This window comes from Ambystoma mexicanum, chromosome 7p, assembly GCF_040938575.1.
Source record: "Ambystoma mexicanum isolate Mex_15411 chromosome 7p, UKY_AmexF1_1, whole genome shotgun sequence".
Lineage (NCBI taxonomy): Eukaryota > Metazoa > Chordata > Amphibia > Caudata > Ambystomatidae > Ambystoma > Ambystoma mexicanum.
Window position 1 is genome coordinate 842117253 of NC_090939.1, and position 26886 is coordinate 842144138.

A 26886-nucleotide genomic window follows, 5' to 3' on the forward strand; every position below is an offset into this window, starting at 1 on the left:
GCAGATATGTTGGTGGGATGGGACACAATTGCAGGGGCAGGCCACAAATTGCCCCCAGAACATCGGTATTTCGCTGGGAGCGGATCCCTCCCATGTGGGTTGTCCATCTGCAAGCCCAGGCTCCACCTCTGGCTGTGCTACGTTACAGATGTCACCTCCGGGGAGGAATGGGGATCCTGCTGGGGGTCCCTGGCGCTGCTGCTGTGCTTAGGGGACGGTACACCCACATGGTACATGGATGTCCAAGGCCAGGGACATCACCTCCAACTGTCCTGGAGTTGCGGCTGGGCTGCATTACAGCTTTTCCCTTCGGGGAGGTATTGGCACACTGCCGAGACTCCTTGGTGGGGAGAAGCTGTAATGCAGGGCAGCCAGTGCTCCATCAAAGTCGGCGGTAAGATCCCTGGCCTTGGGCACCCTTCTCCCATGTGGGTCTTTGCCGGGGGTTCTGGGTAATAAATTATGGGCCGATTTATGCAAGTCAGACCTCTGTGAATTCCCACAGGTGTCCTCTTTTGGGAAATGCATGGGGTTCCCCGTTTTCCTTGCTGGCTTCGACACCCTAGGCCCAAATCTCTAGGTTGCCCACACGAACAAAATGGGCAGTGGCGAAAGGCTTGGGGTTACCAGTGGGTTACCCTTTTCCTTTTGCGCCCCGGTAGCTGCACCCACACATATGAGGTACCGTTTTCATCGGGACACGTGTGGGGACGCGGGACGGTAGGCCATGTGTTGTTGGCGGTGTGTGCCCAGAGCAAAATGACTGAGAATTGTCTTCATTTCCAGCCAATTTCAGAGACATTTCACTGTGTCCACTCACCGAAACACGTCGCCAACAACAGATGTCATACCTTCTCGCGTTCCCACAGGTGTCCCGACTAAAACGGTACCTCACATGTGTGGGTGCACCTACCGGGGGCGCAAAAGGAAAAGGGTAATCTGCTGATAACCCCAAGCCTTTCGCCACAGCACATTTTGTTCATGTGGGCAACCTAGAGATTTGGGCCTAGGGTGTCGAAGCCAGGAAGGACAACAGGGAACCCCTTGCATTTCCCAAAAGAGGACACCCGTGGGAATGCACAGAGGTCTGACTTGCGCGAAGCGGCCCAGAATTTATTACTCAGAACCCCAGACAAAGTGAACGTTGTGTTTTTTCCCCACCAAATATCACATTTTGTCTGGGATTGTGGCTAATAAAAATTGGGGCAATTTGCTCAAGGCAGACCTCTGTGGATTCCCACAGGTGTCCTCTTTTGGGAAATGCATGGGGTTCCCTGTTTTTCCTTGCTGGCTTCGACACCCTAGGCCCAAATCTGTAGGTTGCCCATATGAACAAAATGGGCAGTGGCGAAAGGCATGGGGTTACCAGTGAGTTACCCTTTTCCTTTTGCAGCCCCGGTAGGTGCACCCACACATGTGAGGTACCGTTTTCATCGGGACACTTCTGGGGACGCGGGAAGGTAGGCCATGTGTTGTTGGCAGCGTGTTTCGATGGATGAGCCGAGTGAAATGTGCGGAAAATGCATTTTTTCCCCACATTTCGGACTTTGCGGGGGTGTCTGGGTAATAAATTCTGGACCGATTTGCACAAATCGTACCTCTGCGGATTCCCACGGGTGTCCTCTTTTCGGAAATGTATGGCGTTCCGTGTTTTCCTTGGTGGCTTGGACACCCGAGGCCCATATCTGTATGGTGTGCCCGTCTGCAGAGAGTTTGAAATTCAGGTGTGAAAACAGACTTGGGGTTACTTGTGTTTTAGGCTTTCCCCTTGGCGCCCACGTAGGTGCACCCACACATGTGAGGTACCGTTTTCATCGGGACACCTGTAGGAACGCAGGAAGGTATAACATTTGTTGTGTTTGTGTGGTTTTCATAACGTTTTGACCCATTTTCTGGTGCCCTTTGTCACACAACCCTTTCATTTCCCAAATGTGACCTACATTTAGTGGCTGCTTTAGGCACCATACACTTTTGTAACCTGCACAAGTCACCTACCCTTAAAAGGTCTGCCTGGGCTCTTTCAAAAAATGTATGCTTGCCGTTCCTCACTACATTGGTTTTCCCCGATTTACATATGCTAAGTGCGTCTGTTCAGGCCGTGAGCATAAAACTCCTGTGTACCATGGCTAAGTGTTTGGCTTGTGGTACTGCTTGTTTTGTAAAACACTACAAAAAATGTGTGCTTTCCTAACTGCAAGAGTCGGGGGAATGTAGCGTAGCATTGCTTTTCTCAAAATTCATAGAAGCCATTGCCGTACCAAGCCAACCATGTCCAACGCATACCTTTTTTTTGTGGTCATTTTCCCGCTTTTCCCCCAATCTATGGCATTTTCCCCTGCCTAGTTGTTGCCTGACCTACGCAAATCACCCCTTCCTAAACTTGGAATTTTGTCTAAATTTCAGAAATATATGCCTTTCTGTCCTCCAATTCGGCTTTCCTACCCTTTTCTTCCATTCCATCCATGCATGTCCAATTGGCAAACATGGCCAAAATCGCCTACCTCTCACAAAACAGTTGATGACCACATCAAAATAATTTTTTTTTGTTTCTACTCAACCTGTTCTTGGAAGCCAGGAAATTTGGGGAATTCAGCACAGCAAACCATTTATTCCTAGCTCTTACAAGGAAAAAACCACAGGCTTCTTTGTACATCATTTTATCGTAATTTTTTGAAAAAACCCAAAATATTCACCCCCCTACAGCAACCTAGGATTCCTGGGTGGCGTTACGACCACCTACATGTGGGGGAAAGAAGGAGCCAAATTTGGCCGAGAAATCTCATGTAACAAGAAAGGTGCAAGCCATTGAATGGCCACATACCGAAATCACCAAAAGGCCTTGGCACTGGGGGGAAATAACCATGGCACTTAAAGGGTTAAAGAATATGGCATGCATTACTTACCGTAAAAGCCTTTCTGATGATTGTATCTGCTTAGATTCACATGCTGTGCATAGTCCGGCATCCAGTGGTCACTGCGGAGTATTGCATCTTGTTTGTCGAAAAGGGGACGTCCACATAGGCGTGTCTGTAATACTATCCCTATAGTGACGTGTAGTGTACCCAAAATCCCTCACGCGTCGAGGTCCCTCTGTTTGTATTTTTTCTGCCATGAGGGAGCCTTATGACTACGTGAGTACAGAAAAGAGAGAAGTAATAAGACGTCTATGTTCCTTCCATCCGAGCGGGGAGGAAGGGTGGGCGCATGTGAATCTAAGCATCAGAAATGCTTTTACGGTAAGTAATGCATGTCTTCTGATGTTTGTTAATCTGCTTAGAATCACATGCTGTGCATAGACTAGCGAGCAGTACCCGGAGTTGGAGGTGGGTTGTGAGAAGGAACAGTAGAGAAAAGATGTCTTAGTACTGCTTGTGCCACCTGAGAATCAGATCTAGAATTGGCATCTAGACAATAGTGTTTTGTAAAGGTGTGTACAGAACTCCAGGATGCCGGCTTGCAAATAGACTCAAGGGGAACATTTGCAATGAATGCTATGGATGCCCCAGTGCCTCGAGTAGAATGTGCTCTAGGCTTGAAGGGCAAACAGAGTGATGCATTGGACAATCCATCTAGATATGGTGGATTTGGAAACTGCATCTCCTTCTCTTTCTGCCGCCACTGAGACAGAGAACTGATTAGTCTTTCTCAGTGGTCTAGTTCTTTCCATATAAAACATGACCGCCCTGCGAACATCAAGTGTGTGCAGGCTCTTTTCTCCCAAGTTTGATGGGTTTTGAAAGAACGTTGGTAGTTCTCTTGTTGGGACCTGAGTGCTGCTTGAGCGAATCCGTTGAACTAGGAGCTAGGAGCTCAACGGAACCGCTCAAGCAGCACTCAGGGCCCAACAGGAGCCACTGGCCCCACAAGACAGTCAAGCATCACTTACCAGGACCCCAAAGGGGGCTGCAGACTGCATCCAATAGACCCACGGGTCAAAACACGTGTCGGCTGACAACCAGCGGACAATATTGCCCCAAATGTACTAGATACATATCAACTGTATGAAGAATTAACCCATCACTAGCACAAATAAAGCGAAAATTGTATCGCAATAACCACTGTGTTAGAACCTTTCTTGGAACCAATTAAGCAAGCTAGCCAGGAGAACACTCTCCTTTCCTAGTTTCTATAGACTGGTTGACATGGAATTTTGAAATGAACTTCGGTGCAAACCTAGGGTGTGTTCATAGAACCACCTTATCTTTGTGAACTGTTACAAAGGGATCTAGTATAGAGAGCGCCTGTAGTTCACTCACTCTTCTAATTGAGGTGATAGCTATCAAGAAAGCAGTCTTAAGAGTGAGATCTTTAAGGGTTGCTTTATGCATGGGTTTGAAGGGGGAGCCCATTAGCCTGGTCAGTACAACATTCAGGTCCCATCCGGGAACTGGGTTAGATATAGGAGGGTGAATTCTTTTCACTCCCTCCATGAAGGCTTTAATAACTGGAACTTTCCACCACAACACCCTGTGTTGAGATGTAGTGTAGGCGGAGAGTGCAGCCAGGTGAACTTTAATAGAATTAAAGACTAAACCGGAGTCCAACAAGTGAGTCAGGTATAGAACAATCTGTGTGGGAGAGCAGTCAATGGGGTTGATGCTCTGACTTACACCAGATGACGAACCGTTAGAGTAGCAGTAACGAGTGTTCGGTTTCCTTGCTTCTCTGAGAATGTCCATGCATCTCTGAGGGAGCTGCAAATGTCCAAACTCTATGACCTCAGGAACCAGGCTGCCAAGTTCAGGGTCTGATGACATGGGTGCAGCGTTTGGCCCCTGTCCTGTGACAGCATGTTGTACGGGCAGGGTAGTTTCACCGGAGGAGACAGACATCTCCATCAGATGAGTGAACCAGGGTTCGGCCCACATGGGGGCCACCAGTATCATGGTAACTGGTTCCTGGTGCATCTTGTGCACTATCACCGTAGACAAATTTCCCTGACCGTGTTATCCAGAGACTGTTCCCCTTGGAGCGATTCTGGGGGTACCTGGAGGCGTAATCTTGCCATTGGGTGTTCTCCAGAGTTGCGAACAGGTCGATTTCTGGGAAGCCCCATTCTACGAAAACGTTGGAGACGATGTCTTCGTGTAGTCGCCATTCGTACTCTGCGGGCAGAGGGAAGTCTCTGCTGAGTTCGTCTGCCAGAAGATTGAGTTCCCCTGGTACATGTTGAGATAACAGGAACATGTTGTGTTTGAGAGCCCACTTCCAGATGTTCTGGGACAGCTTGGACAGTCCTGGAGAGCGAGTGCCTCCTTGCTTGTTTAGGTAGTACATGGCCGTGGTGCTGTCTGTGAGGATCAGCACTGTTTTCCCTTGTAGGTGTGTCTGGAAAGCCTTTAGTGCTTTGAAGACTGCCAGCAGTTCCAGCAAGTTTATGTGTTTGGCCGCCACACTCTGAGTCCAAACTCCGTGAGCAGTCTGATGGGATAGGTGAGCCCCCCATCCTGTGAGGGATGCGTCTGTGGTTAGAGTGGCTTCCACTGGTGGGGTTGCGAAAGGTTTCCCCAACACGAGGTTTTCCTTCAACCACCATCGCAGCGAGAGAACCAAGGCCTGCGAGACCACCACTAGATCGTCCCATTGTCTGCTGGCCTGACACCACTGGCTGTTGAGCCACTCTTGCATTGGGCGCAGGCGCGCGTGAGGTAGCAAATAAAAACATGACGCCATTATTCCTAGCAATCGCATGGCCTTGCGTACCGTCACCTCCCGACCGGCTACATATTGAGGGATCTGAAACAACATGTTTTGGACCCTCTCGTTGGAGGGGAAGACGAGGCCGTCCTTTGTTCGAATTAGAGCCCCTAGGAATTGTTTGACTTGGCTGGGGTCTAGACTGGACTTCTTCTCGTTGATGGAGAAGCCCAGGTGGAACAAAAGGTCTACAGTCTTTTGGGTATTTGAGAAGCATGTTTCGTAAGAATCCCCTGTTATGAGCCAGTCGTCGAGGTAAGGGTAGACTGGAATGGACAATCTGCGCAGGTGTGCTGCTGCCACTGCCAGTACCTTTGTGAATACCCTTGGCGCTGAAGCTATGCTGAAGGGTAGCACTTTGAACTGATAGTGTTTGCCTTCTATCATGAACCTAAGGTATTTCCTGTTCGCTGGCAACATTGAAATATGAAAGTATGCATCTTTCGTGTCCACTGTTGCCATGTAATCCCCCTGTGTGAGCAGGGGGATTACCTCCTGCAAAGTCACCATATGAAATTTTTGAGGTTTTACAAATTTGTTTGCTGGGCGCAGATCTAGTACAGGGCGCATGGTTAAATCCTTTTTGGGTACAAGGAAGTACACTGAATAAATACCCTCCTTTACCTGTGATAGAGGCACAACCTCTATTACTCCTTTTTCCAGCAGCAGTTCGACTTCCTGAAGAAGGATGGAGAGGTGTTCCGGTGATAGGCGTCTTCCCCTTGGGGTCTGAATGTAGGGGACCGACTGAATTCGATGCAGTAACCGTGGGCTATTATTGACAGTACCCAACGGCCTGTGGCGATTCCCTCCCATGCTTGTAGGAATGATGTTAACCGGCCCCCTACTGGAGATGCATTGGAGGGGACACAAACTTTTGGGTCATTTGGTGTTGGCAGCCGGGGAGCCTCTGGGAGTGGGACCCCAACCTCTTCCCTTGCCACAACGTTGTCCTCTCTGAGCATATTGTCCACTGGTTCCCTGAGGGGAGGACCAGTTCCCTGCTGAGGAGTATTGTTGTTGATTTTGTCGTTGGCCAAGAAAAAAGCGTCTGTTGCCGTAACCTCGCTTATTAGGAGGTATTGTGATTTGGTCCAGAGTCTTTAGAGTTTCAAATTCCTTCTTAGCTGTCTCCAGTGCGTCGTCAACTTCCTTACCAAACAAGTTTGAGTCTTCAAGGGATTTGTTGATGAGGGACGCCTGAGTTTCTGAGCCAAACATGACGCTTAAGAAGTACACCCTGGACTAGTGACCGGCCAGCAGTTTTCGCAGCATCTAGAGTGTTCTTGATGATGCTTTGGTTTACCCGAGTACCTTTGGTCACAATGGCTAACAAACATGTTTGCAAGGGCTCAGGGGCTTCTTGTAAGCCTTCGCGCAACAATCCCTATTGGGCATCAGCGTAGCTTGCCAACAAAGTGTTGTTTTTGGCAATCCACGTGGAGAAAGCTGCTGAGGATGCAATTTGTTTCCCCAAGGCATAAAGCTTCTTCCCCTCCTTGTCTGGGGGTGCTTCGCTAGTAGATGGCGGAACCCCCACCCTTTTTCTCGTGGTGGTTACTACCAGGGAATCAGGTATGGAGTGACCCCTAATATATACGGGATCCGACGGTGAGGGGCTGAAAAGCTTCTCAATTCTTGGGTTGACACCTCTAACCAATGCAGGTGTGGATAAAGATGGAACGAGGCGTCTCTTGACTGAGGCAAGAAGGGGTATGGCCTGGCTAGTAGGTGGTTTTTCCTTAATTATTTTCTCCACAAAGTCTACTTCTGGAGTAATTTCCCCTGTGTCAATTCCAAAATGTGCTGCCGCCTTGCGTAGCAGTGCATTGAAAGTGGGTTGGTCATCCACAGGTGATGGGTTTCTGGCCGGTGTGGTCTGAGGAGAGGACAGATCCAAAGTGTCAGGGTCTGTTGACGCCCCTGGAGACTGCCAGGGCTGTGATACACCTATGTCTGGGTCTTCTTCAACGCCCCCTACAGGGTCTTCTAGATCCTCAGTATTTAGGAACTCTTCATCTTCCTGAAAATGTCGGTCCTCTTCAGTGAGGTCATATGTATCAATTTCCTCTTCAAGTGGGTCAAAGAGTCTTGGATATTTGGCCCTAGGGTCTTCATGGAGTATCTTTCTTGGCCTTTTGCGTGTAACGTGTTCAGGGGTGGACATAAACATATCTAGCTTGTCCATACACGATTGAAATCTTTCCATAGTCCACTGGGATAGCCCTGAACAGTATAGTGGGGGAAAGGTATGCTCCTCCGCCTCTAGTCGTCGAGATCTCTCCCATAGCGTGGAGGATATACCCCCGTCACCCTCAGAGGGCCCGACACTGGGGGTGTATCTTTAGCTCTGCCCTTCGATGGGGGGTTCCAGCGTACCTTCCGTAGATTTCGGCATCTATCTGGCCTTGTGAGCGGGTGTCGGCGACTCTTTCGCCGCCCGTCTTTGAGCGTCTTTGAGCGTCAAAGGAGACTATTCTAGTCAAGCTTTCGGTGACTACTTTGTCCGTCGAGGGCTGGTCATAAACGGTTTCCGGCGGTGCCGGAACCTTTTTTTGCCGACGGTCACTCTCTTACGAGGCGTTTCGTCTGACATTTTGGTGGTAGCGTCCTTAGTTGCGGACGGCCCAGTCGCTAGTTGCACATGCGGCTGCGTGGAAGGCTGGCAACCCTTGTGGTCGGCGGAGGCTGCTGATAGATTCGGCGTCTCCATTGCCGCTGGGCCCTTCTTCGAAGGGCCGTGGGTTGTGTGTTTAGTTTTCACTTTTTCATGTGCGTCGGCGTCGCCGGGGTGTACATCCCCATAAGTAGGGCATGAGCCGAACCTTTAGGGGCCAGGGACAGACGCGGAGGAGCGTTATAACTATTCCCCTCATCACATTCGGCGGAGGGTGAGGAATCAGCCTTCGACATAGCATAGGCTGCCCACCTCTTGACCCTGCGGTCCTTCAATGTTTTTGGACGAAAAAGTTTACATGCCGCACAGCCGACCGCGTTGTGGTCGAGGGGTAAGCAGCGGTTACACCGCTCATGTTTATCCTTCCACATGAATTTGCCGTTACGAGGGCAAAATCTAAAAGGACTCCTCTCCATAGGTGAGGATGTAATAATAAGTGATAACGACCCCCAACGGAAAGGGGGGGGGGAGAGAAAGGCATTCTAGAAGAAAATAGAAATGTCCACAACAACCCCCACTCTCCCTACTGTGTAGACCGGCGAGGCCAGGCCACGTGTTCGGCAGCGCCGATAGGATCACCTCCGTCAAAACCACCGCCGTCGAAGATCTTGACTCGGCGGGGATGTTGCTTAGCCGTCAAAAGAGGGCTGGAGGCGTTTAGATTAACGATAACTGACAAAAAACGGCCAAGGGTCGAATAATGGTAATGTCAATGTCTCTTAAGAGCTCCGCATAAGGTGACCAGTATTCTAGGCAGAAAAAAACAATCTGAGGGACCTAGACGCGTGAGGGATTTTGGGTACACTACACGTCACTATAGGGATAGTATTACAGACACGCCTATGTCGACGTCCCCTTTTCAACTTTCAAAAATCAAGATGCAATACTCCGCAGTGACCACTGGATGTCGGACTATGCACAGCTGTGATTATAAACAGATTAACAAACAGCAGAAACATATATACAGTCAGACTGAGTATGATCTGTTGGTGTAATAGTGGTTAATGTAGGGGGTCGTTGGAGCGTAGCCATGTGAGAGTATTCCACCAAAAGCTATAGTAGAATTGGTCTGTTCTAATGTTAAGTGGGAGAGCATTCCAGTATTGGGCTGCCTTGACTGAGAAGCTGATGCTGCCCGTTTTATTTGGTCTAAATTTAGGTACCTGTAGGCAGTAGGAGTTGACTCTATGAATACAAAATAAAGTAAAGTGCTTGTTAACTAGCACTCATGCCAAATCGTGGTGAGATGAACGTGTCAGGAGAGTTACCTGTTTGCCACGATCGTAGGAAGATTGACTGAAAAGGTCTGTCAAAAGATCCAAAGGAACAGGTCTTACACTATGTCTGGATGCCGTGCTGGTACTGCACGCCGGCAGTAACGTTAATTCTTACCTGTATCTGCGAGCAATCTGCTCACAAAGATGCCATGCACGGGGCGCGCATCTGTGAATGTGTACACATGTAGTTTTGGAAACCCAAGGAGGAGTCGTCCCTAACACCGTTGATGGCGTTACGTGACCAATGCCTCGCGCCCCAGCCATCCTACGTAGATAGGAAGGCCGGGCTGGGTCTGGTTAGGGAGAGTTAGTCTACTAATACTTAATGTTACATCTACAATGATATATCTTGCTTGAAAACCACGGCTGTACCGGACACAATATTCCCAACAATGATTTGAAATACTATTGTCCTAAAACCTCAGTGACAATCTCGTAAAATGTGATCATCTACAGGCATGGTATAACATGCATATATAAAAAAAAAGTTATGCAAAACTCCTATTTTTCTTATAGAGACTGCATGCTCTGAGAACTATATACCTCGTGTGGCTTTAGGGTGACTGTTTCCAGAAAGATGAAGGAGTGATTATATAAGGTCTATTCACACTGTTTCTCTCAAATACTTTGCACACACATATTTGATACTCAGGAATTGCTTCAGAATTGATGTGCTTTGATCTACTGTTTGACCAAATGTGTAAAACATGTGAGTTGGAGGGTGATTAAACCATGCATAATGTATAAATTGCACAAGGTTTGCATACATTCTTTTTTATATATAGATGCGTGTTATACCACGGCTGTAGATCACGGTTTACGAGATCGTCACTGAGGTTTTAGGACAATAGTATTTTGAATCATTGTTGGGAATATTGTGTCCGGTACAGCCGGTAGCAATCATTACTTGCATGCTTACAAACCTACAGTTCGTATAGTGATTACTGAGTGACCAACTCTGATTCGGTTTCTTTCCATGAACCTATGTATATTCAACTTGATCAAAATCGGTATGTATGCACTGACTAGTTTCCATATTGTAATTACGCATTTAATTTTTGTGTACAATTCATTGCTCAGCCCTGAAAATGGAGCAAGGCACCAAAATGCATTGGCTATGAGCCAGATACTGTTAAGGAAGCTGTTTTCCTTTACATCTTTTGATTCAAATTTTTTGGAATAAGTCATTATTTATGTATACTACTTAAAACATCGTAAAAGACTTCAATTTCTTTACAAACTGCAGCTAATATTTGAGACTATCTTTTGAAAAACCTTTTTTGAACATATACTTGAGAATACATTGCAGCTTCCTTCCGGAAGAGCAGTTTGTGAGCATCTGACATTACTGGGTAGTAACACCTGGTTTTTTGCTTGTCAGCTTTCGTTACCAGGCCCACCAATATGTTCGAGGTAAAGAAAACATCTATTCTAAACAACATACTGTGAACAGTGGAGTACTACGTAAAAAACTCCCTTCCTGTCGGATGTAGCGGGTGCCAGCTGTCGTACAGGTTGAGCTTGCCTAATAAATCAAGAATACAAACTGCTGCTTTCGACAGGGGTCGCGGCGTCCGCCCAGTACGGTCAAGGTTTAAATTCAAAATAGTATTCATGTCTCTCCTCCACAGTACGGGAACCGATGAATACATCATTACAATATCTGCAATCTTCAAATAAAAATTCGGGTCATCCAGGTTTGATCCATAGGTATTCACCAGACGAACCTCTTTATTGTCAATCTTACCATGTACCACTACAGATCGACCTTCCGGGTCTACATGTGAGTGCAGTAAAGCGAAAGCTAGTCGTTTATGTATAAGTATTTCCACCCCTCTGGATTGTGTCGAGTAGTTGGTGAAGAATCTATAGGGCCCAATGTCTTGACAAATGATTTATTCATACTCCTCCATGTGTTTCCTACAGTAGTAGGATATGAACATTGTCGGTATATATACGCAAGAATCCGCCGCGCCTTAGCATAGTTCCCAATGCCGCGCACGTTCCACCTTAAGACGTTAAGGGATTTCAGTGTTACACTCATAACAAACACATCCAATGCTCGTGTCCCTGCACCATCCCACCAAAAATAGCACTTGTTTTTGCAGTAAATGTTGTGATTGTCCAAACAATTTTAACTGAACTTTTATTCGCCCAATGCCCCTTCCCCTTACTCCCCTCCCTCATCGCCCTCCCAATCAGGGCGATGCTACCCTCATTCCCTCCCCGCTTCCCTCACCCCGGGTACTGCACAACCCCAACTCGTGCACATTAGGAATAGCCATTAACTCGAACTTTACCTCGGGGGGCAGCCGTTGTGGCTTTCAAAACACCCAGCCATTACTCTTAGGATAAGTACGTACGCTCGGGCTACTTATAGCAAGTAACACATACAAGTTAAGGTACTAGGACACAGTAATCGCTGCCAGTTTGGCAACATCCAGAAAATAACATACCAGACGGGCTGATCATTCATCAACAACATATCGGGTGAAGTCATACTGGTGAGGACGAGGCATTCCCTGCACTACGAGTCTCCAGCTGGGTATTGAGCGGTATATTGGCCTCGATGCAGGTCGCAGCTCCTTCCGGAAGTGTAAGAAACAAAGTCTTGCCTCAGTGTTGGACATGCAGCCTTGCCGGGAAAAGCATGGCATATGGGGTGGCCGTCTCCCGGAACATACCAGAAAAATCAGGATAGATATGGATCGTTGCATTGTCACGGCTCTCTTCAGTTCCATAGTTAATGTCTTCATTTGAGACTGGAGGGTGTGAATGTCGTCCTCAGCTGTGCCGATGCGTGTCTTGGCCCCCATCATCCGTGCACTGACCCGTTCCTTTTTAACATTAAGGGTAATGATATTTGTCGTTATGCCATCTAGTTTGTCAGAGTTGAAACCGTCCTGCATACTCTCCATCAGTTGTGTAAGCGTGGGGGCCTCAAAAGCTGCCAATGGGGGTTTGTCTGTCGCGCAAATGCGTCTAGTGTGTTCTGCCTCCTCTAGCTGACCCCTCCTTTAGGCATATTTTGCAAGTGTAGATACAGCGAGGCTTCCCAGGCGGTATTTATGTGGGCAGCAGTACAACCACGACAGTCTTGTGGCCCAAGTGTGTACTCTAGGTGTGTCCCAACTCACTGTCAGGATCCGTCCCTGGAAGCTTTGGCATAAGTGGAAGGTATCGTCACGAAGATCATTTAAGTAACGGGCTAGCCCTCAACCAAGATGGCGGATACCATTATTTAAGCTAGCCCCGCCCACCATCCAGCACGTTGTATCTGTGTTATCCGCCTCGATACGTTCGCTCCGGCTAAACCTCCGTTTGGCTTTTTCTCTGCCTTCTACTGTTCCTCAGCCCGCCAGCCCGTGCTACTACTCCCCTTCTCTTGTTTTCTCGACACTCTGTCGCCTCGTATCCTCCGCCCTTTCCTTTCACTTTAGGCTTCTTGCCGTTCTGACTTGCGGCCCCCGGTCCGCCACCCTCGCGATTCTTCGCATTCCTCCCTCATCCTCCGTCCTTTCCTTTCACTTAAGGCTTCTTGCCGTTCCGACTTGCGGCTCCCGGTCCGCCACCCTCGCGATTCTTCGCGTTCCTTCCTGATCATTTAGTGGATCTGCCTTTCTCTGGTAAGCAGGGACTTTGTCTATAAACTCGCCCTTTATCCTTTGTTACGCTTCCCGTCTTCTACTTTGCTTACCTCCTGTCTTCCTCTACAATTGCTCCACTCATCAGTCCACGGCAACTACAGTTCGGATTGGAAACTGGTTTACCTGAACCTCCACATCATACCCTCATCATTGTCTACAGCACGGATCAAAATTACCTGAACCTTTACTTACCTGTACGATCATCTGGATCCGGCTACTGAAGAAGCTCTATCCAAGGACCCACCTCCTGGAACATTTCCACAGGGTTTTTTGCCATCCATCGGCTTCTTCCCTGTTGCGGGGGCTTGGCTCCTCTGGGCCCCCCAAGACAGGTTCCACTTCCTGTCGAGGTGGCCTCCGAGGGAGCCAGGCCCTATTTACATGACAGTAAGTCCTGAGAGAAACCCACCAAGGATAAACCCAAGGCTCCGCGGAAGCAATCATTACTCACTAAGGACGGACAAGAGGAAGCAACAGGTGAGGAGCAGGGTGGTGAAGGGGAACAGTCTGACACTCGCACACCAGTACAGCTTATGAGGGAAGGTTGGGGGTGCTCAATCAGTAGCCTTGCACTTCGCCAGTTGCGGCGCAATCCTGCATAGAAACCAGAAGCAATGTAGAGTGCCCAGGCATGCAGTCATGCAGTCTCTGTCTATCTCCAGTCACTGGCTCCAGTATCAGGTGCACTTTGCAAACAATACCAAGCGAGGAGTGGGGGAAAGTAGCCACTGCCAATGCTGCACAATGCCTGTCATGTGGTGCAGTAAGGTGCCGGGCTGGCCCGCCTCAACAGATCTCTCCATGTCCACGGCTCTCGCCTCCTTTGCTGGTGCTCCAGCATGCGTCACTCTCCAGGGTCCCCAGAGATGTGGGGGAGGGGATCTCGGCCCACCATCAGCAGGTTTGCAGTCTGTCCCTGCAGTATCAGTGCACCAAGTGCGTGTCCAAGTTTAGCCAAGTTTCACCACAGTCGGCTGGGTCCAAGCAGGGTAAGTGAGATTTCGATCCCGGCATCGCGCCGGACCTCCCTCTGCTGTCAATTTTCACATGTCCCAGCCACTCAGCCTCCGGGCCGCCAGCAAACACCTTCTCCAGTCTCAGCTTCAGGGTATAATTGTGGATGTCCAGTCAGTATCTCCCCCCTTCCAGCAGCTTCGATCGCCAGCAGTGATCACACCATGCCTCAAAATCGGATACCAGCTTCTCCGTTCACAGGAGTCGTCACGGATCAGCTGCATCTATAGGATCTCGCTCGATCTCTGATTTTTGGGATCAAATCCATATGCAAACACACCTAGTCATAGTGTGTATCTTTCGACGTCTGTATATAGTAACACAACCCAGCATAGGTCCCTGAAAATGGGTGCTTTATAACCTCATAAGTGCCAGTCGGATGGGAGATTAGAAAGGAACGACCACTTTATGGCTGCTCAACAGCGCCCCAGTTATATTTAACTTTAAGACGAATTGCATGAAACCGTATTTCTTCTTTGTTATCTACCCGTCATGTCACGGTGTTGACTTAAAGACATCATCACGTGAGGGGGTGTCTGGCTCTTGATGATGTCACTACGTTTTTCAATTATTGCAAGCAATTTTACTCTATTAAATAGCATAGATAGAGACGCAGTGGGTTCACTTTAATCGTTGTTCCTGTTTGGTTAATTTCTGACACTTAGCATCTTCTGTCAGCTGCATGCACCTTTGGCACAGTCTGACTTGCCTAGCTTTGGTTTTACACTATGGAGCACTCATTTCTTCTTCGGTTCTGTCATTTCCTCTAGATTGATCCGGATTCTACTTTGGCATATATTAACGTCCGTGAGTTTTCAAGAAGAATTTTATTGACGGTACTTTTTTATTTCGCGTTTCTTTATTGAGTGTTTTTTATTCCCATTTGGTTATCTTTATTTGGACATCTTACTATTTTCAATTTAATTTTTAATACCCAGCTCCAGCATGTTACTGACAATAATTTGCCAGCTATAATCTCTTTACAAATAACCTAATGCAACATCACAAATCTTAAAATGTTAGTGAAATTTTGAAACTGGATTATATTGTTTCGAGTGGATTGACTCCGGGTTATCCGAATTATATTTTGTTGGATTTACTTTCAAATTAACAAGCAAGCATTGGATTCAATTTATTTACTTAACTGCAATTCTAGGTTTTAAGATATTTTCTTTGTTCTTATGTAACACTTGTGTTAGACGGCTCCTGATAAAGGGAGGTAATCTCCCGAAATGCGTTGAGTAATTGCAGAATACATTTGGAAGAACACTACATCAAGTTGGAACCATTTATAATCTTATGTATACATTTACCACAATTATCGTGAAATAGTTGCGGGCTAAATGGATTCAAAACTGGTTTTACCCAGTTATATGGTGTGCAGGGGACAGCAGTCTCTACTAGTTTGAGACCCATTTTCTTGGCTTGTGTATTTTACAACTCTTGTGCCGGCCTGTGTATTTTACAACTCTTGTGCCAGGGTCGTTTTACCCCCTTGCACCCAAGTACGAATGAACTGATACCACACTTGCTACAATTTAAACGAGGTGTGCTAAATCTATGGAATCTTAACTGGACCCAGAGTCATGCCCTGACGTGGGTCCTGTGCCTGCTGTGCATAGAGACCTAAGCTACTTCTCACTGATGAGGCCCAATAAGGCCAAAACATGTTTGGGGATGCTTGTGGTCTTGTGCAGAAGGGATGTGACCAAGTAGTTTGGGCTGGAGACCCAAAGGGGGACGGGTATGCCCAGCCGTGGGTCCTGTGCCTGCTGGTCCTAGAAACACAAGCTACTCCTCAATGATGAGGAGTAGCTTGCCACCAACAAGGCCGAAACATGTTTGGGGATGCTTGTGATCTGATGTAGAAGGGATGTGACCAAGCAGTTTGGGCCAGACCTGATTTGCATATGGTCTTTCCCCTTTTGTAATGTCTTGGAAGGCGAAGAACGATGGTCTGGAGGGTTGCCCAGAGCAATGCCACAGGTTAAGATGAATTGTAAACTTTCCAGCCATCACCTCTTTTGTTTTCCCAGAGTCATTAAAACAATTCACCACTAGGAAATACCAGGAGTCTTAAGTCAGCTGCTTCCAGTTTGTTAGCTAAATAAATCCATATTCATTATGGTCCCTGCAGCACATTGCTGGAACACAAATTTACTCAGAAAGCTACTAGAGTCTGTTAAAGTTGGTTTGCAACTGTCTTACGCTCCAGATCAACTTCCACATGTGAAACCTGGCACCCAGGTCATCACGTTTCAATTTCATTTCATGGAGGGCCTCAAGAGAAGCCAACACTCCTCTCTGGTTGTTACACCTTCCACTTTCTCTCTAGAACCCTCGTATTTTTCTTCAGCTCTTAGTTGCTCAGCGCAGGGCTTGAATATTCTTATCGTTTTGAACCCCCCTTGGCTTTTTTCATCTTCACGCCATCCCCTCCCCTCCCCTTTACCACAGACAGTCACACACACAGTCACTCACACTCACTCACCACCGGCGCTTATCAAGCCTTCTGGGGCCAGTCACGATATGACACTTCTGTGACATGTATAGTTAGGACCACCGGGTGGATGCAATTGTTGCACGAAGAGTGCAGGGCAGGTTCTTCAAATTAGATGCGTCACAAAGCACATGCCTCGGACCAGGAGAAAAGTGACAGGTTGTACAAACTGGAGAAAAAAAAGCTGCAAGGAAGGAAAACACTTTAGAAAGTAGAAAATGCATTGGGCAAAAGCCTGGGGTACTTCGAACACTCGGCACAAGTGAAGCGTTTTCTGATTCCCCCATTGACGTAAAACATGGAACTAGTAAGGGTGCGTGACTTTCAATCTAAGGGGTTGTAGCTAAGTTCTTACACATGTGCAGTGCCTGGCTACAGAGACGTTGCCAGGATTGTCTAAGTGGGGCCTGAAGCCAGGGGTGGACTGGGACCCAAAAGAGGCCCTGGAAATAATGTTCAAAGTGGCCCCAAATTAAAAATGTTCAATTAGCCCAACCCTTTTCCTATGAGAACATGTGTAAATACCATACAAACGAGGCTTACGGTGCAGAGGCCTGCCAGGAAATCTCCAGAGTTCCCTATAGGCAAGTTCACCCTTGTCTGAAGCTAATGTAGTTGGGCCCACCGCAGTGACATCAACATCTGTAAATGCCCACAAAGCGCTGCTGAGGGGGCATTTACAGATTTTGTGTGGGCATTGCCTGCTCAGGCCCTGCCCGGTCTACGCCTCTGCCTGGCTAGAGAAAAACACTTAAAAAAAAAAAAAAGCTATATGACGCGGTATCTAGCCCCTCCACACTAGAAGGCAAATACAGCGTTCTTAGCCTCAATGCGTTGAGATTTTGTTTCCTTTTAATTCAGTCATATAACTAATTGCTGCCAGGCCCGGTTATAACTGATATGAAAATAAACCAGTTTGATGTATTCATGGAGAGGGCAACTATTCAGTTAAACGGCGATCTAGTCTGGTAACCATTATTCCTAAGGTCTATCTTCATGTATTTCTTACATTGGGAATCACAGCAATGGGTGAAATAAAAAGTTGTGTTGTGGCCATTTAAAAAGAAAATGAACCCGTAACACCTCAAGCTAGGGACATTTCAACAAATAAACTACGGCCAACCAAGAAACAAATATAACATTCGGTTACGATCCGTTTGCTCAGGGCAACATTTTACACGGCGCTAAGTACCATGAAAGGCACGTGCAGACTGTTCACAACAATAAATGGCCATGCTGTAAGTAAGGCAGGCACAGAAAGGAAAGGGCAAGTTATGCGTTCAGCTCAGCAGAGGAAGAGGGGAGTGAAGAGTCATTAGTATAACTCCATGTGGAAATGATCACCAAGACCTCATAGGCCGTCCTTATGCTTTTTACGGGATTATAAAATGTTACCATTCTTGTGTTTTACGAAGCTTGACAGAAGTTTATGGAAAATGAAGGGCCTTACTTTTAACAAAAAACTTACACAAAAAGTGTCTCCGTTGTCTGCAACACTAACAGAATGAGTTTTGCCATCCAGCTGCGCGGACAGGTCCAAGCTCTTCATCTTTGGTTTGGCAAGAGGCACTCTAAGGACAGACGACAAGAAATGAAAATAAGTCACATTTTGGAGTTTCTTTTCTTTTACGCGTGCGTTTTCAAATGCATTTGAAAGCAGGAAGATAATACATGCGCGGCAAGCTCGCTTGAAATATGACCTCAGTCTGACCACATTTCGTTTCTACCACATGTTGTTAGAGCCTTACCTCCTGGGGAAGGAGAATTTTTTTTAATACCATGGACGGGTTCAAAGACTAGTTAGTTAAGAAATGCGTTTTGAAGTGCTCGCAATTATAATCACCTACTTTTTCCGCAGAGCTCCGAGGCCGCTGTCATGTTGCTAAGTAATATATCAGCAGCATAAAATAGCCCTGACGAGCTTGTACAGAAGGGCTGTTTAAATTAAAAAATAATGTTTTACTGTGAAACAACCTAGCTTTTTAATGTCCCTTTTCATCTTTTCAACGAAGCCATTTTTTGCGCAATTATTAAATCGGGTTGCAAACTAAAATAGGAATAGAGAAGTAATTGTGGATACACGTTTTGTTCTGTAATACGAGTTAAGCATTTTGTAAGGATGGAAAGCTGCATAAGTATCGTGTTCGATGTTAATCGAGCAGTGAAGGATTAGTGCCACAGGACAGACCAGACAAGCAGGCGAATGGATCCGTGGGTTGGAAGGCGGAACAATATAAGTGACAAGCAGGAGTCGCAAGATTTCCTTTTTTACTTGGAATTCTAGGATTTTTTAAATGTGTTATAATACAGCCATCCACATGGCATTTGATAAATACAAATACAAATTAGAGTTAAAAGCACCATGCATTACCATCCTACAAATGCCTCAGCCTACTTTATAACAACTCAATTTAATTAAAGTGGGAATGAGCAGAGGAACTATGCCAGCCCATTTATACAACCTTGTATTGCTTGTGTAAAGTTCAAATTTGAACTAATTCACAATACATTTACTACTACTACAACCTAACGAATAGTGTAACTAGCTTGTATGTATATTTAACAAGGGTTTAATAGTCACCCACAATCTAGTTAGATGGTATATAAGTGAGATCTGATTGCCATTCAGGCAAAGCCTCCAAATGGAGTCAGCATCTGAATGCAGATGCAGTGCAACCCCCGAAGTCAAGAGTGTTATCTCTGGACTCTTTTAGCATGCTGAAAGAGGACAAGCAGACTACCCGTGTGGTCTTGTGCACCCGGCATGTGCGCTCTTCTGTTCTCATAGACAATCTGCCCCCCCTTGATCCACCCGTGTCCACACACCCCCTGGTCTCATGGGTGATCCTTGTGAAGGCATCATGAAGTAGACACAGACAACTGAATACAGTTTGGGCTATAAACTTTTATTAACTTAAAAAGAGGGTTGGAAAAAAAAAGGCCTAACTTGCCCTATGCTAAGGTGGCATTTCCCAACCTAAGTAAAACTAATGATAGCCTGTGACAGGAAGTTCAACGCAAATGTGTCTGTGTCCAAAACCTATACTTGAATGAATGAATTTTTATAAGGCGCAACACGGCCAAAGCCCTCAGGGCGCACAGAAGAAGTGATCATAGAAGAAAAAAAAAGAAAAAGGTCAAACTGAAAAAGCAAAAGCAGAGAACTGCAACAACATAGTCCTTGGAACTGAAGAGAAAAGTTTTGATGGCTTTCTTGAAGTGACATGTATAATGTCTATGTGTATGTATGTAATTCTATGTTGTATACACAAAGACGCTGGCTATAAGTATATTACCAATAAATGAAATGAAATTAAGTGACATAAATCGGGAATATTTCTAAGGTCAAGTGGGATTGAGTTCCAACTAAGCGGGAAACAAACATCAAAGCAAGAACCGGACAAAGTTCTGTAATTTATAACTCGGTTGAGAGAGCTTTTCCAGGCCATTAGAGCTAAGGGACAAAGTAGCAGAAGCATTCTGAATTGACAAGAGTTGTAGCCAGTGTGGCAACATTAGTATCAGACAAGTATGGTTTGATCTGTTTTATGAGCTTAGTGGTGTATGCACAGGTGGCCTTAGTATGAGAAACATGCTTTTCCATATTGAGGTTGGCATCAAGAACGACACCCGGTGTTTTCACCCACAGACTTGTTTTAATGACACAGTCCGAGATGATGAATTGGCCGTATTTAGACTCACGTTTAGCTAGGTGTATGCTCACTAACATGAGCGGTTATGTTCCCGTTTAAAGCAAGGGAGTTCGCCATCCACTGTTGTATAATATTGTAAGTCTGATCAACAGCACTAGAGTCCCTTTCATAATTGCCCGTCAGTTCTAGGACCACCTGAGCGTCATCAGCATAATTCGTATATTTAATGCCATGATGATCCAGGAGGTCGAAGAAAGGGTTGTGTATAGATTAAAAAGGGTAGGCGAAAGACAGGCTACCTGAGGAAAACCACAGAAAAGTGTCTCTGGTGGAGACTTGAATCCTCCCACAGACACTCTTGCTGATCTAGGTCCTAAAAAAAAGCCAGCCAAGAAAGAGCGGATTTAGAGCTATTTGCGACAAGGTGGCAGCTGCACTGCCACGTTAAATGCACAAAGGGTGAGGCAATCTGCAGGGGGTAAGAGGTGGGTGGTCCCTGCGTACCTCCACCCCTGCTGCGGACAACAGTGCTGCATGTGGACAGCAGATCTGGCTCCTGGGGTGGGAGCGAATGTGATAACACCTCCTTGTCAGGGTCGTGAGGAGGCTGACTTGCCTGCAAGGGCTGGGCCCTCTGGGTGGCAAGAGTAACAAGGAGGCCTGGTGAGAGAGAAGGACCAGCACAGAACACTGTGCCCCGGCCTGTGGTGGTGGCTGGGGACATTGACATAGGCTTGTGCGTGTATTACTCAGCAATTCTGTGCACGCTTCCTTGAATGCGGTGGCCCCGAATACCCCCAATTCCAAACTGGTGGGGGTAGTTATTACTCTTTATTTATATGTGCCAAACGCCCAGCGGCCTTCAGCCGAAGGGGGTACTTACACATCTCATCCTTGAAGATGGTTAGGTGGTGGACAGCGCCACCAGCTCCAATTGACCCGCCCCTGGACGTGAAGACCCTTGCTTACACTTTTCCCAGTCTCCCCAATGCACGAAGGATGGTGCTGTTGGTCCACCGGGAATAGGGGGAGTGGGAGGGACTGAGGGTGGTGATTGCGCACTATTGGCACCAGTGATTCACACGACTATGGCAAAGGACAAGTCCTGGAAAGGGACCGCACAGAATAAAATGGACCATTACACGACAAGTGTTCTGACACCCTCTTCCTTGGCACAGGAAAGGGCGGCTGTATGCAGGGAAGAGTACAGGAGAGGGACATATATTGTCCCTCACAGACATTATGGCTGCCACCAGTGATTCTAGGTCGTAGGTTGAAACTAAAATTGATGGCTTGGCCTCTGAGGTTTCCTTCCTATGGCAAGACTTGTGCAACTTGTCCTTGCAAGTGAGAGAGACGGAACTGCGCATATCAGACAGTGAGGATGCGCTAAGGAAGAAGGAGGAACAGCTGGCATCGATGTCTCAGAAGCTAACCACCTTAGAAAACTGGGACGAGGAAAGTGAAGGTCCGGCCGCAATAATCTTTGCATACTTAGACTCCTGGAAAAGGAGGAAGGACACTGTATGGAATTGTTTCTGGAGCGCTGCTAATCCTACTTTATGGCACCAAAACAAAACTCAAACTTCTTTTCAATTGAGTGGGCCCAACTGGCCGCCCTGTGCCTGGTGCCTCTCCGCGCACGGTGATAGACCGCCTCCTGAACTACAAGGACCGAGACACACTCCTACAGATGGCAAGGGCGACGGGCCGATTACCTACAACGGAAACCGAATTAGCCTCTTCCCAAACTACACGAGGGAAGAACAAAGATTGAGGCAGTCCTTTGACTCGGTGAAGAAGAAGCTCATGTCTCTCAATATGAAACACGCACAATTCTTCTTGGCTATGCTCACTACAATGCCACGGTACACATTTCACAACCCCAAGGAAGCCTAGGACTGGCTGGAGAGACATTATCTCTGGCCCGTGCCCAGCGACACCAAAACGTCGCCCAGTCCAGGGTGACGATATGGAGACGTCCACGATCCTGTTTGACACGCAGAAATCATGCATTGATGAGGTGGATGTAGCGACCCCAGGGATTGGAGAGGCAGGCTGACAGTTGAGAAGCAGCGTATTGGACATATGGATCTGGGGTTGTGAGGGGACACCATGTAGTGCTGTGCGGCTAGTGTATGCCCTCCCCACCCCTGACGATTGATCTGTTGAACGAACTACAAGCCACTTTGCTACGCACTCAGGTGGACTTGTAGGTTCTAGGGGGGTCTTCAATGACGTCATGCACCATGCACGGGACCGGAGACATACCAGGGCCAAAGCGGGCAATACACCATTGAAACTAAATACATTTGCTCATGCAATGGGGCTGGTGGATGCCTGGCGAGAGGTGCACTCGCTGGACCATGGCTTCTCACTCCTATCTGGGGTACATGGGTCGCTCTCCAGGTTAGACTACTTTTTTGTCCAGTCCAGGGAGGTCCATAGGTTGAGAGCAGTGACCTTTCAGCCATGGTTATCTCAGGCCACTCTCCATGGTGCTTGACCAGTAAGAAGGTGGGACCACCGCCGTGGCAAATTAATAACTATATTATGGAGGGGGTGGTCTTTAAGACGAATTAATATTTTGATATAAACACGGAATCCGCAAGTACTCCAGAGCGAACAACGTCCTTTCATCGCCGGATTTTTCAAAGCCTGCCACTTCAACGTGCACTAATGTTTATTTTGTGGGGGGGAGGGTATACAAAGGTTTGGGGTTCGGGAATAGGTAAAATAGGTGGCGGAAGGGAGATTGGGCGACCCACGCCCCCCCAAAAAAATACTAACAAAATTCGATGAAAATGTCCACGTTGAAATGCCAGGCTTTGAAAATTCAGGCAATTAAATGACATGGAACCCTCCAGAGATACACTGGCAGGGCTATAAGACTGTCCTGCGGGGCGAGATGATATCCCTGGCACTGGCCCGCAGAATGGCCCATAGTCGAGAGGTACAAAGGCAGAGGAACAGGAGCGGTTGGCTGAGGAGGCATATTTGCAGCAGGTTACCTGAGATAGACAGGTGGAGCTTCACAAAGCGCAGGAAACACTGTGGAACATTGCGCTGGATAATGCCAAGCAGACACAGTGGTTGAAGAAAAGTCAGATATACAAATCAGGGGATCTGGCCTGTAAGATGCTAGCCTGGTTGGAAAGGAGGGAAGAAGGCCATAGGTATGTAAGCGAAGTAGTAGCCAGTTCGGGTGAGGAGAGGGTGGTAGAAGACAAAGGGATCGCGGAGGAGTTAGACATTCTACAGCTCCAGGCGGAAGGGGGAGCAGGCAGGGGGTTTTCCGTTTTTTGATCCCATTACTCCCGAGCGACTTATCTTCCGCTCAAAGAGTAGCCCTAGAGGCTGACATTACTGAGGAGAAGGTGACAATGGTGGTGAGACACATTAATTTGTGGAAGGGCCCAGGGCTCAATGCATTCCTGGTCGAGGTCTGGAAAAAGCTAGGCGAGACGACGCTACCGCATCTGCACAAATTATTCACTTATGTACACTCTATTAGTATACTCCCACCGGGCTTAGGAAAGGCACGCATTGTGGTCATTCCCAAGGCACACAGGCCCCCAGACTCATGGCACATCCTACAGGCCGATCTTTCTTATTAATAGGGAGGTAAAGATCCTGGCGAGGGTGCTTGCTAATCGCCTAACTAAAGTTATCGAATCCTTGGTCGACCCAGACCAATGCGACTTTATGCCTGGGAAATCCACAAGGATGAATATCCGCTGACTGTTTATGGCCATATGCCAGGCACACACAGTGGGGGACTCGTTAGCACTTCCCTCAGTTGACCTGGAAAAAGCCATTGACTTGGTCGAGTGTTTCTTGTGGGAGGTCATCACGCGTATGGTGTTTGAGGACAGATTTATGGGATGGGTGCGACTCTTGTATGCATCGCCGGTCGCGGAGGTGAGGGTAAACTGGGTGTGTTCCGGGGCTTTCTCTTTGGAGAGGGGCACGAGGCAGGGACGTCCTCTATCCCCTCTTCACTTTATGTTAGCGATGGAACCACTAGACATCCGCCTGATAACAGACCAGGGTTTCTGTTGCGAACATGGTGGGGGTGGAGGGGGGATAAGGTCTCCCTATATGCAGATAATCTCTTGGTGTACCCCAGTAGGGGGTGGGAATCATGTGCGAGGGTTACTCAGACATTGGAAGAATTTCAAGGGGCCAGCAGGCTTAAAGTGAATTAGGAAAAGTCCATCTTATTTCCTCTTCAGGGAGCGGGGAAGGCCCTTCCCCAGTATTGTCCGTATTGGCTCTCAGTGGTAGGCTTTAAATACCTGGGGGTGTGGGTGAGCCCGGATCCGACGGAGTATGTGCGCCAGAACCTGCATCCTGTAACAGATTTTTGCGAGATGTCATGCACTGAAATCCCTCCCGCTGATGCTGCAGAGGAAGGCAGCTCTGTTTAAGATGCAGGCCCTACCTTGGTACACGTATATCCTGCAAAACGCCCTGCTACCTGTCCCCAAGGTAGAATTTGAAAGAGTGGATGCAGCTCTTCGGATGCTTTTGTGGGTGGAGGGCAGTCTTGTGTTGCCCTAGTCATGCTGCAACGCTCGGTGTTGGAAGGAGTGGTCGGACTCTCGAACTTGCGCAGCTACTACTGTGCTGCCCATTTGGCAGTGGTAAACAACTGGCTCCTTGTGGAGGTGTTGCTCCTGCATGTTTGGAATGAGCGCCGGCTTTCCCCCCTTCGCAGGTTCCCTATGGTGGTCAAAAGAATAAGCCACTTCCACCTGTGATGCAACATACTACACATGGAGGGACGCTCAACGCCATGTGGGATGGGGAAACAAGCCCACCATGATACAGCCATTATGGAATAATGCCCAGCTCCCGGAAGTGGGGAAGATGAACAAGTTACTTCTTACCTTGTAACGTTCTTTCGATGGGATGTTCCTCCAACGTATTCCTTATCTTAGATATCTCCTTCCAGCTCTGCTGGCCTCGGAAACATTTTTCTCTAGAGGGCGCTGCGCGTCGACGTCCGCCGAGTCGATGTCCCTTGACAGCCGCCGTATCGACGTCGACGTCATCCTGCCTATAAAGGCCGCGCGCAGCGTCCGTTGCTCAGTTCCGTTTTGTAGCCCACAGTATTTTTGTTTGGACTAGACTAATCACCCTGAAGGAGCATAAGCTGCAACAACAAGGGAAGTAGAACTGCGGGGATGGATGGGAGGGTCGATAAGGAATACGTCGGAGGAACATCCCATCGAAAGAACGTTACAAGGTAAGAAGTAACTTGTTCTTCGAAGGGATTGTGTCCTCCGACGTATTCCTTATCTTAGATAGAATACTGCTATGGGAGCCTGTTAATGGAGGTGGGAGTACTGACTTCACGCTGTCTTCTATTGATGAATAGAGTGCAATACAGCCCTTCCAAACCTAGTCTCTTGACTGGAGGAGGAATCCAAGTTGTAAAATCGTGTAAAGGTATGGACAGACGACCATGTGCCGGCCGCACAAATGTCTTTAACCGGCACACCTCTTGAGGGCCGATGAAGCTGCAATACCTCTGGTCGAATGAGCCCTAAGGTTTTGAGGGGGCTCTTTTCCTGCCAGTTTATAACATTCCAAAATGGCTAGAATGATCCATCTGGAAATGGGCTGCTTAGTTATTGGTAACCCCAGCTTGTGACCTGTGTAGCCTACAAACAACTGGTCTGCTGGTCTTATCCTGGCTAGTCTACTGATGTAAAAACTTAAAGCCCTTCTAGGGTCTAGCCTGTGTAACCTCTCTTCCTCTTTCCCCGGATGAGGAGGAGGATAGAAAGATGGCAGGGTAATCTTCTGAATGATATGGAATTCAGAAACCACCTTTGGGAGGACATTAGGCTTCACTTGCAGGACAATTTTGTCTTTGTGAAAGATTGTATGAGGGGGTTTACAAGAAAGAGCTTGTAATTCGCTCACCCTTCTAGCAGATGTAAGTGCTATTAATAAAACAGTTTTAAGGGTAAGAAATCTTAACGAACAAGAATGGAGTGGTTCGAAAGGTGTGCCCATCAGGAAAGTTAGGACTAAGTTTAAATCCCATAGGGGAACCTGGAATGGTCTTGGGGGATAAACATTGGTTAACCCCTTTAGAAACTGTATTACCAAGGGTAACTTGAAATAGGATGGTTCTTCCGCAGTGCGCTTAAAGATGGACAGCGCTGCGAGATAGCCCTTAATGGTGCCAACTTGAAGGCTTGAATTCGCCAAATAGAGTAGGAAGGACAAAACCATTGGTGTACCACTGAAAAGGGGTCGATATTCTGTTCTCTACACCAGCTGCAAAATCTGTTCCAACGGCAGCGGTATAAAGACTTTGTTGCTGGCCTCCTTTCCGAAAGCAACACCTCCATAACATCATCAGGGAGGTCCCAATCCTTGTACCTCAGCCTTTCAGAAGCCAAGC

The 26886-nt window shown here is 47.4% G+C and overlaps 1 protein-coding gene across 1 annotated transcript in view; it reads right to left on the reverse strand.

Moving 5' to 3' along the window:
- The window catches only part of PCCA (propionyl-CoA carboxylase subunit alpha), a 3020006-nt gene that overhangs the window by 1011635 nt on the left and 1981485 nt on the right, over window positions 1–26886 (reverse strand). Inside the window, exon 19 of the mRNA XM_069637005.1 lies at window positions 18281–18383. Coding sequence (XP_069493106.1) covers window positions 18281–18383 — 103 coding nt within the window. The remainder of the gene's footprint in view (window positions 1–18280; window positions 18384–26886) is intronic.